The 11612-nt window shown below is 44.3% G+C and overlaps 1 protein-coding gene across 1 annotated transcript in view; it reads left to right on the plus strand.

Annotated features, from left to right (window-relative positions):
* cbx7b (chromobox homolog 7b) overlaps nucleotides 1-11340 on the plus strand; it is a 13530-nt gene extending 2190 nt beyond the window's left edge. Inside the window, exons 2-6 of the mRNA XM_005721794.1 lie at nucleotides 3434-3477; nucleotides 6126-6191; nucleotides 7932-7998; nucleotides 8117-8456; nucleotides 10088-11340. Coding sequence (XP_005721851.1) covers nucleotides 3434-3477; nucleotides 6126-6191; nucleotides 7932-7998; nucleotides 8117-8456; nucleotides 10088-10278 — 708 coding nt within the window. The 3' untranslated portion in view covers nucleotides 10279-11340. The remainder of the gene's footprint in view (nucleotides 1-3433; nucleotides 3478-6125; nucleotides 6192-7931; nucleotides 7999-8116; nucleotides 8457-10087) is intronic.
* The last annotated feature ends 272 nt before the right edge of the window (nucleotides 11341-11612 follow it).

An 11612-nucleotide genomic window follows, 5' to 3' on the forward strand; every position in this document is an offset into this window, starting at 1 on the left:
TCTACCTTCCTCAAGGAGAGGGAGAGGCAGGAGGCAAGGTGTACCTGGGAGCATGAGTCACCCTTCGATGGGTCTCGTTTGGCTCTGGGTGGGCCCCGCAGCTTCCAAACTGCGATGGCTACCACCGTTCCATCAGTTGTTCGGTCAGGGATGCGAGGGGGCAAGTACTCTCTCTCAAAGGCAGCAGCTCCTCAGTTTTCTGGTGTCACTCTGCCGCTGCTCTTGGAATTCAGGCCCTGCAGGAGGGGCAAGCAGTGGCGAAAGAAGGCTTATGTGGTGGAAGACACTGGGCTTACTCCACCGCAGTCCTTTGCTTTGTTTTTTGGGACTTCCACGTTCGGAGCTACACAACCTTCCCGCTTCTTCGTTCGTCCCAGCCCGGCCCACCGAAAGACTTTCGGTCCGGTCTGCAGGAGGATTCGCAGTCTGGCTTACCTCCTTGCTCCTAGAGTGAGTGACGCTCACGCAGCCGTCGCTCCGCTGCCTCTGGACAATCAGCAGTGGTGAGCAACAGACTGTTTTTCTCATGCTCCTCCTGAACTCATGAATCTAACGAACAATAAATCCACCCCTAAGACCCTGAAGGCTACCTGCCATGCAAGTGAATCTAAATCTGCTAACTTAGAGGTAGTTGAGTCTGTGTTTGTTAACTCTGTGAACTCCTGCTCTGAGGATTTAAGAACCGGTTTTCATTCGGCACAATCTGAACCCAGTGTTAAAATGACTAAGACTACTATACTTGAATCTGGGGGGAGAAATTTTCGGACTGCTGTGAAATTTCCGGAGGCTGCAAGTTCTGTTTTCAAGTCAGCTGAAAGGGAGGTGGTTAATGTTTCTAAGTCAGCTTTTCAGCCATGTACTTTTCATCAAGGGCACAGGCAGTTGGTAGGGATGGAGATTGCAGGCTGTAACTTGGGCTCTCTGAAGGAAGAGGCTGTCTGCTCCCCAAGGACATTTAAGGACTCTAGTTGCCCCTTTCTACAATCTATTAAGACTGGCTCCTCCTAGGGACTGTTCTGTATCCCTGCTGGATGTGTCTGAGGTTGCCCACTCTGCAAAGACTATATGCCCAGACCCAGTTGGCAATATTGTGCATTTTGAGGTCGTTCCTGAGCTTCTCTCTCCTCCTGTTCCTGCTCCCAGGGTAGCTCGGGCCCAGTGTTCCCCTCCACCCATTTCAGTTCCTCGGGTGGGAGGGGCTGGTGTTCAGCTGGTGCCAGCACCTGTTCCTGTGTCCGCTGGAGGCTCAGGTGAGCCCGTCCAGCAGTTTTTCTCATGTTCAGAAGGCTCAGGAGGATTAGCTCAGTCACCTTCACAACCACCGTCACTACAACCTCTATTGCAGTCCCTAGCTCAGTCTCCACCTCCACCACATTCAGCCCCGCTACCCATAGCTCAGTCATTACCAAAACCAGACTTACTACAAACTTTGTTACAGTCCACAGCCCAGTCAGTAGCTCAGCTGGTAGAGGAATCATTAACTTTGTCATCAGTTCAGGCCCCAGTGCTTTCACCCATTCAGCCAGCCACTCATCTTCACCCTCAGCCAGGGGTCCCAAATGGCTCTGGCCCTGCATCTGCTCCAGCTGGAGAGCCCGAGGCGCCCGTCCAGCCTCGTGCCTCGTCAGCTGGAGGGCCCGAGGAGCCCGTCCAGCACCGCGCCTCGTCTGCTGGGGGTCCTGGAGGACCCAGCCAGCACATCCTCATGTCTGCTGACGGTCCGGGGAAGTATGTTCAGCTGTCACCTGCTGTATCATCCCCTGCGACTTCTACACTGTCACCTGCAGCATCATCATCATCAGCTACTTCCACATAGTCGCCTGCAGCATCACCGCCTGCAGCATCCACATTGTTGCCTGCAGCATCGCCGTCAGGTTCCGCAGCCGCCACGCTGCCGTCAGGTTCTGCCTCTGTGGCTTCATCCACGCCTGGTCCAGCCTCATCTGGTCCTGCGGTTGCCACACCGTCATCGGATCCAGCTTGGCCTGTTCCACCACGCGTCTGCCGGCCGCTTTCCAGGCCTCTAGTTGTGCGTTATGGCCGTGGAGGCCGGCCCCCGGAGAGAGTTCATCGCCGTCGCTGGCTTTGCGGCCGGCCTCCTGAGACAGTTCGTTGCCACCGCGGCTTCGCAGTCAGCATCCGGACCTGCTTTGTCGCCGCCACTGCATTCCACGTGACCGGCCCCTGGATTTGCTTCATCTGTGTCGCCGCCGCTGTCTGCACGGTCGGTCCCCTGAACTGTTTTGGCCCTTGTGCTGTCGACCTCCGGGTCGACCCCCTGAACTTTTCATGGACTGCGGTTGAGCTCTAGTTTGGTTTTGATCTGTTTTCCTGTGTTCTTGGACTCTTGTGCTCCTTGTTTTTTGTTTTGGACCCTCCTTCCTGGACCCCCTCGCCCGCCCTGGTCTGGTGCTCTGTTTTTTTTTTTGTTTGGTTTTTTTTGTTTAGGGCTGTCGGGAACCAGCCCTTGGAGGGGGGGTACTGTCACAGTTCTGGGTCAGGTTCAACCCAGCATTTTGAGTTCTTTTGGTTTATTTTTTGAATGATTGTTTTGTTTCAATGATTATTATTAGAGTTACATGTTTCTGTTTATCAGTGTTTAAGGATTTGTTGTTTCATGTATTGTTTGAGTTGCATGTGTTATATTCTCTCTGCGTCTTTGTTTAGTGGTTTCCTGTTTTATTGTGAAGGTCTGTCTCATGTGAGTGTGTTCAGTTCTACTGCTCCCCTGTCTCGTATAGTCCAATTTCTCCCAGCTGTGTCTCCCTCCTGTTGCCCATTCCCTGATTACCACCCTGTGTATATTAGCCCTGTGTTTTCCTGTGCGCAGTGTCGCGTCGTACCATCAGATTATGCCTGTGTGTTTCTGTTCTCAGTATTCAGTGGTCACTTCATGTGTTGTCTTCATGCCAGCAACAAAGCTGAGGTTTTGAGTTGTATTCAGTGTCCGAGTCTCGCATTTGGATCCTCCTCTCCATCCGCCTGCACACAGAGCCCTGACAGTTACAACCTTTATGTGTTTGACATTTTGACCTGAACAACCTGATACCATCAAATCTAACTGCCTGGCCCCGCGATATCACATCCAGGCAGTTAAATCAGTTTAAATGTGAAAATGCTGCACAGAATAGCGATGCACTCCCTTAAGTTGCATCAAAATGAGACATTGTGCATCTGAGAGATGAGGTAATTGTTGATGGGCTGATTTCATTGTGCTTGGCAGTGGTTCCCAACCTGGATGTGAAGGCGCTCACAGTAGGTCACAAGATCCACTGAGTGGAGGAAAGAAGAGAGGAGCAGAAAGTTGTTTGTTGTTGTTTTTTTGTGGGGTTTTTGGCTTGTAATTTGTTTCTTCAATTACTTAAACAGTTCAAAACAGGGGGAACAAACACTACTCTCTATTTGAAGCTGCGCTGAAACTTTGTCTCCACAGGGGAATGTGGAGTATCTGCTGAAGTGGAAAGGATGGCCTCCAAAGTGAGTATGTAGATTAGAAGAATAAGATGGATAACATGAAATGGAACTGAATGTGACTCACAGAGTGGTCTGCAAAAGTTAAATATTGTACTTAACAGGACCCAGTTTTGCTTGTAACTTCTTGAAAGTGGATTTGAACAGTAGTCCTTTGGCTTTCTGAAGGTAAAACACAACTAGCATCCAAAGAAGAGCTTTGGAGTATCCTTCAAGAAGCCCGGAGAGCTATTCCTAAAGTTTAAAACATTACAAGAAAGCTTGCCCAAAACACTTCAAACTATATGAAGAATAAAGTTGGTCATATTATATATGGACCTTATGGCTTGTTAAAAGTGTGCAAACTTTGTAGTCAAAATCTGACTGAATTTCTGTGCATTGTTGCACATGTTACAATAATTTCCATCACCTGTTTCTCATATTCCTAGCAAAATATGAAGAAATGCCAGTTGGGCCAAGACTTACTCTCCACATAAACACACTGTTCAACATTGCAATCAATCATATTTATCTTTTTAAAAGTGTATATAAACAATGCATCAGATGTTGTGAAATTAGAAATGTAGTAATTTGTTGAAAAACATGCCCATTTTCAATTGGATGCAAGCTGCATCTTTCAGAAAAGTTGAAACAGGGACAACAAAAACAGGATGATCTCATGACAAATCAGGTAATGTACAGTAGCAGTATGATTGGATAATGGGACATCCTATAGGTGAGGTCTGTGCTTTGGCAGTTTGACACTGTAAGAATGTTTGTCAGAGCAAAATTGCAGAGAATTAGAGGATTTCATCACGTGTGGTGTGGCGTGGTGATTAGCACTGTAGCCTCACAGCAAGAAGGTCCTGAGTTCCATTCCGCCAGGCTACCATCTGGCTCGGGCCTTCCTGTGTGGAGTTTGCATGTTCTCCCTGGGTACTCTGCCTTCCTAAGAACACAGTTAGTGGGGTTAGGTTAATTAATGATTCTAAAGTGCCCATAGGTGGGAGTGATTGTCTCTCTCTATGTGTTAACCCTGTGACGGACTGGCGACCTGTCCAGGGTGTACCCTCCCTCTTGCTCTATGGTACCTGGGATAGGCTCCACCCCCTACGACCCTGACAAGGATAAGCAGAAAAGAATGGATGGATGGTATTCAGAGAGAAGCTATGCAGGGGAGAACCTGTATTGAATGACCATAGTTATCAGGCTCTTAGATAGCTCTGGATTAAAGATTGACACAGTTTTATTGTGAAAATCTTCAAACTGTCACTTTCTCTGACATAAACTCACTTTGGATGGACTGAGGCAAAGGGAAAATTTGTTTTACGGTCTGATAAGGCAGAATTTAAAATTCTTTCTTGAAATTATGGATGCTGTGTCCTCCAGGCTAAGGGGTAGAGGCACTGTTCGGTTTGTTATGAGCACAACAAGATGTACAGTGGCACAGTTAATCTGCACTTCTGCTAAGGCACCATTAATGCTGAACCATACTATAGATTTTGGAGCAATCTATGTATACTACCATCCAGACCACTACTTCTTCAGGGACGGGCTGTTTTATTGTAGAAGAGAGTAACAAACTGTTTTGACATGTATTACAGCAGAATCAGTTTCTAATAAAGAGCCATCATTATTAAAGAGCCATAGAGACATATTAAAAAGCAAGAGGAAGGAGTTGTATATCAAGCAACAGTGGGTAAATACTTTCCTTTCTTGACTACAGCAGCTGCTTTTCTCAGTCCCTAAACAGTTAGTGTTGTTAAAAGAACACAGTGGTGCTCATCCTTATGATCCAGCTTTTATTGAAATATGTTACTGACACCATGCATGAATTTAAAATGAGAATTCGTTTTTATAATAATAAATCTCGATCAATTAAACATTCAATATGTCGTCCTTGTTTTATTTCAACTTAAATACAGGTTTTAAATGGGATTTTTTTTGTGTATTGACTTTGTGGGAATGGGGTTGTGTATACTCTGACCCACGACAGCATTAAAACCACCTGCCTGATACTCTGTAGGTCCCCTTGGTGCTGCCACCCATTGGGGCATGGACACAGGATCTCTGGGAGTGTCCTTCTTTGGGCCCTGTTTGGGTTGTAGGGTAGGTCCTCTTGTTCGATTGTATTGAGATCTTGGGAGCATGGAGGTCGGGTCAACGCTTTGGGATCTTTGTCGTGTTCCTCGAGTCATTCCTGAGCAATTTTTGCAGTGTGCACGGGCACATTATTCTCCCGGGGTAAGCCGCTATCGTCAGGGAGTGTAGTTACCATGGAGCAATATTTACGTGGGTGGTACGTGTCAGGTGACATCCACATGAATGTTAAAATCTACGGGTTCCCAGAAGAACTTTTTATTGTATGCAGACGATCAGTGTTTTTCACTTAAGCTGTCAGTGGTTTTAATGTTGTAAATATCAACATACTAAAAAATATAGAAATGCAGTTTTGAAAAGTTACACCAGGGCAAGAATTTATTTTAACTAGAGTTCTAAAGTTTGTTTTTCTGATTTAGAAATACAATAAAGACACTGTGTCAGCACTTTGGCCTTGTTTTTAAATGAATCAACAGACTGATTTTAATTACCTAAATGATTATAATAATAAATTATTTATGGAGGTCATTGAAAAACGAAGAAAGCTTTTATATATGTTTTGCATCCTCCTACAGGTACAGCACTTGGGAACCTGAGGAACACATTCTGGACCGGCGCTTGGTTCAGGCCTACGAAGAGAAGTAAGGCTGCCTTCAGCCACCATTTGTCATTTATTTTTTCACCTTTGTACTTTGCTCCTTTATTTAACACAAACTGACATGCAGAGTCTAATTTTTGTTTATAAATGTGTGCATATATATACGTATATAGATACAAATTATATTTTTAGGGTTTCCCCTTGGAGGGAGTGTGTTATCAGTCTGATATCTGTCTGCACTTGAATGGGGTCAAGTTGGCAGTTGCATACACTCTGAATCTGATAATCCAGCAGTTTTACTATATTGCCAAAAGTATTTGTTCATCTGCCTTCACGCACATATAAACTTGACTCACATCCCATTCTTAATCTATAGGGTTTAATATGATGTTTGCCCACCCTCTGTAGCTTCAACAGCTTCAGATCTTCTGGGATGGCTTTCCACAAGTTTTATGAGCGTGTTTATAGGAATGTTTGATAATTCTTCCAGAAGGGCATTTGTGAGATCAGACAATGATGCTGGATGAGAAGGCCTGGACGTTGTCGCTTGGCACAATGCACAAAGTACTGATCTCCAGGCAGTCACCAAACCCAGACTTGTCCATTGGTTTACTAGACAGAGAAGAGGGATTTAGAGATGCAAAGGGTCTGGGCTGCTCTAGAGTCCAGTGGCAGCGTGCTTTACACATCCTTATTCAACGCTTTGCATTGGGCTTGGTGATGTAAGGCTTGGATGTATCTGCTTGACCCTGGAAAACCATTCCATGAAGCTCTCTACACACTGTTCTTGAGCTAATCTAAAGGCCACATGAAGTTTAGAGGTCTGTAGCGACTGACTCTGCAGAAAGTAGGTGATCTCTGCGCAGTATGTGCCTCAGCATCTGCTGACCGCACTGCTGATTTTTCTTGGCTGAGTTGTCATCGTTTCCTCCAGTCGCTTCCACTTTGTTATAATAACACTAACAGTTGACTGTGGAACATTTAATAGCAAGAAAATTCCACGACTGGACTCGTTGCACAAGTTTCATCCTATAACAGTACGATCCTGGAATTCACTGAGAGCGACCCATTCTTTCAATGTTTGTAAAAGCAGTCTGCATGCCGAGGGGCTTGATTTTATACACATGTAGAATTCAGTTATTTGGATTTACAAATCATTATAAATCATCAAAAAGCACATATAAAAACATAGACAGAAATTTGCATTTAACTATGACATTTGAAATAAGACATAAGATTTCTTCTTATTTGTTTGTATAACCTCTAAATTGGTACTTGGTTCTATAATCATATACATGTTGGTGATTTCTGAAAGGAGAATTGCTAAACAACATACACACACACACACACACACACTCAGACACACATATATAATTTTTTATATAATTTTTGGACGAATATTGAAGTAAAGCATGTAGGTAGTCTCCTTGGGCAACACTGGAAGACTATTTTTAGAAGCCTCTTTGAAAGCCCCTCTCTGACCATTTACATTTGTACGTCTGCAGTGATTCCAAAATGTCACAATCGCAACCTTTCAGCTTGAATTAATTAAGGAGGGGCCAAAGTTGTTCGGTGGTGAGCAACAGTTGTGTTGTTAATGCACAGTGTCCCTATGTATGATGGCACACATGGCGTAGTTTGAGTGGTTGTTGTCTAATGTAGTACCTCAAAGCTTCCCAACATTACAGTACAGCTCTTTTCAGACTTTCTGACCCCGAGTCATAGCGCACAATTTGGCTTGGATGCTTTTCCTGCCTGACAAAGGTCTGCTTGGTTTTTCCAGAGAACAGAGAGAACGAGCTCTGGGTCCCAGAAGGAAAGGAGCCAAATCCAAAAGAATCCTTCTGCAGGTAAAGTTTGGAATTTGATTAAAAATTATATATATATAAAATTCAAACTGTGTTTCTCTCATTGGGGCCTGACAATGACGTTACTCTTTTTTTCTTTTTCTGTTTGATCTTGATTCAGAATACTGTCTACACCATGGATCTCCGCAGCGCTCACAAGATTCCCGAAAAGCCTGCACCGCGCCTGCGTCTGTCTCTGACACGCTCTCTGCTCCCCGAGGATGACCATCAGCCATACAGACAGGAATCACAACACAGACTGAGGACGAAGGAGTTCAAATGCTTTAACTCAAACCCTCCAAGTCCAAGACAAGAGAACTGGGAAGAGCATGGAGAGGAAGACGAGGAGGAGGAGGATGAGGAAGAGGAAGAGAACAGCATGGAAGATGATGAGGACAGGGAGGAGGAGCAAGAGGAGACTCAGAAGAACACAGCAAAGGAGAGCAATGGCATTTTAAATGGTATGTGTGTCACTTGGTCAGCCAGTGGACTCTAATCAGCTGCGTTTGCCTCTGGGATGCTCTCATGAAATGACAGGAGGTCAGGGGCCAGTTAATAAACAAGCAACTGTATTTAATAGATAAAAAGAATGACTTGTCTATCTTTGTTATTGCTTTTTTTAATTAACTGACTACATTAACTTGATACGAGCATTGACACCGGGTTGTTTTTGTCCCAGTCGACCCTCACTGACTAGTCCTTTTCTAAGGTTTTAAGTAGCTTGTTCTGCTGTTTGGAGTGCAAAGACCCGAGTCAGGGGGAGAGGGGCTTAAGCCCATCAATCAAGTGACTAACACAGAGAGAAGAGCAACCACACACTCACGTTTACAGGTGGCTGAGAATCACCTACTATACATGTCTGTTGTTGCAGTTCCTGTTGTTTCTACCTTGCTGTCCTTCTGATCAACGATAAGTCCCATCCATGTGCAGTTGTTTTTCAATATGAGATACCATCCGTCCATTTTCTTCTGCTGATCCATATCAAGGTCACCTCTCCCACCCATCATAGGCTGGAAGATGGGCTACACCACCTTTCAGCACTTCTAGTGTAACTCTAGTCTTTGTTCTTCATCCTCCATCTCTCTGTTCTGTAAATGTATTGTAGTGACAGAGCATCTCCCAGCTGTCAGCAGACTATCATGCTGTTCTCTTAATGCTAGTGTTATCCAGAAGGGTGTCCAGGCCACAGTGTAAGTCTGTGAATGCACAATTGTTTGTGTTACAAATTTTCACACATCTACTCAGGCTATCTCCTGGGCTCCTCCCCACCCAGCTGCAATAACACATACACAGGGTAGACCCAGCACTCGCTGGAGAGAGTATGTATCTTTAAACCCCCACAGAGAAGTGGAAAACAATAGGGGGAAAAGACATCTGGAATACCCTGTTTATCCTGCTGCAACCCTGATCCAAGCTTGAATAAGTGGAAGAAACTGGATGGATAAATTGTTTATGTTTGATAAATATTGTTTTGCCCCAATAAAGAGAGATGGTTTGGGATGATTGATTTGTCATTTACTCACTATGAGTCATTAGTTATTATAGTAATTAGTGATCATTAGTTATTATTAATCTCTCTTGTGTCTTTTGTTGTCTCTCCAAAAACTGTCTTCTTTCTACCCTCACCTTTTCCCCTTTCTGTGAAAAGGGAGTTTTTCTTTCCCACTTTCGCCAAGTGCTTGGTCAAAGGAGATTGTGTGATTGATGGGGTGTTCTGTATTATTGTAAGGTCTGTACCTGACAATATAAAGCACCTTGAGGTGACTCTTGTTGTGATTTGGTGCTATTTGAATTGAATTTAACGGGGATTGCCTCCTCTCCTAGTTCAGTAACAGGGAGCGGTCTTGTTGATATTCACTGTTCTGCATGATCGTGCAGTAATCCCAACCGTAGTGTGCTCTTCTGTTTTCTGGGAAACATAAGCAGCCACGTGCACTCTGTTTTGATGCATGTTATAACATGCATCAAAACAGATCAGTCAAGGCAAGCTAACTCAGAACTCGAGTGGCAGCCTTGATGCAGTAGTTGTCTTAGTGTAAATGTACACTTTTCACCTTCTGCCTTTCTCCCTCTGTGTCCCTGCCTCAACCAGGACATGAGAGGACAGACGGCTGGAGCTCCACGGGACCAGACGAGGGCACCACATCAGAAAATATCTGGAGACCTGTCATATGTCCGGGAGAAATAACTGTCACAGACATCACCCTGAAATCCCTCACAGTGACTTTCCGAGAGTCAAGAGTGGCCAAAGGCTTCTTCAGAGACTGGGGCCTGAAAGTCTGAATTCTGGAAATGGGGTTGGCCGGTTAGCAGTGGAGGCATGGCGAGAGGGAGCTGGAGGCACCGACACAGTAGGTAAAAGGTGCCACAGTAGGTGTTTTCACTCTCTCTCTGCTTGTCTCATTGCCAGCCTCTCCCAACTTTCTGAGTGGTACATTTACATGCACAGAGTCACCTGAATATAAGCTGATCTCCAGGTAAAGTGTTATTTTCATTGTTCTTGACACTTTTCCTACTATCAGACTGAGTTGCCTTGAATAAGAAGAGCATTACATCAATGTTTATATTAAGAACAGGATTTAAAACTTGAGTAAATCCTGAAAGGAAGTTATTTTGTGGTTCCAGTAGAATGAGAGGCTTATAAAGTGATGGCCACAGTAAGGACCTTCTGACCAAAACTTAAAAAATGGCCACCATACAACTTGCATAGCATTCTCATGCATTAAATAAGTGGATCAGCCACAGAAGAAGTCCACATGGTACGTCATGTGGACAACTGCAAAAATCTTGCTCTGCTCCATTTTTCTAAGTGAATTTTCATTTTTTATGACAACCAAGACAACAGAAAAACATGGAAAGCTACATCTCCAGAGAGAGAGATGAAGTTATCCAAACACAGGTCCAACACAAACGTGATGAAAAGACAGTACTGAATATCTGTGAAGGCATTGAATACTGGCAAAATCATTTTGGTATCTGTTCTTTCCTTTGCCACTGGAGCAAAGACTGGGCCACATTAAGTATTTCAGCTAATCATGACCAAGGTACAGTCAGAAACACTGACAGATCAAATGTGAAGAATGTCCAGACATCTGGAATCAAACAGCTGGAAATGTGTGGAGGTAAAATGGCTCAGAGTTTACTTGTATTGTTGGCATTGCTTAATGCATAGATGTCCAAAGTAAAGTTCTCCTCTAGAGATGTCTTTCAAAGAAACACAACTACAGTCGCACAGTAGTGGAAAGGGGTTTTCTTTGTTACCCTAAGGTATAGTAAAGATGCAAAACACATTTCTGCCACGACAAACCATTTGAAAAGTCACCTGCTTCATAGTTAGTTTACCAGGTTTGGTTGTTAAGTGCGCGCTGCATAAAGTAAGCAGAGCGGCCAGATCGCACCAATCCATCCAAGCTGTCAGTGGTGGGTCATTTAAACTGAGATTGGTTATGGCTACCTGAAACCAAAAACTTAGCTGCTTTGAGAATGAAGTATTTCTTCTCCTTGATGTCCCAAATGTCCAAATTATTGACCCATGTGGATTCAAAATCCCTGTAACTGTTTGAAATTGCATAAATGTTGATCCCGGAGGCATTTAGACAATGATGGAAAACAAGTAA

The sequence above is a fragment of the Pundamilia nyererei genome, unplaced genomic scaffold (assembly GCF_000239375.1).
Source record: "Pundamilia nyererei isolate P.nyererei 1_Seehausen unplaced genomic scaffold, PunNye1.0 scaffold00005, whole genome shotgun sequence".
NCBI classification, from domain to species: Eukaryota; Metazoa; Chordata; class Actinopteri; order Cichliformes; family Cichlidae; genus Pundamilia; species Pundamilia nyererei.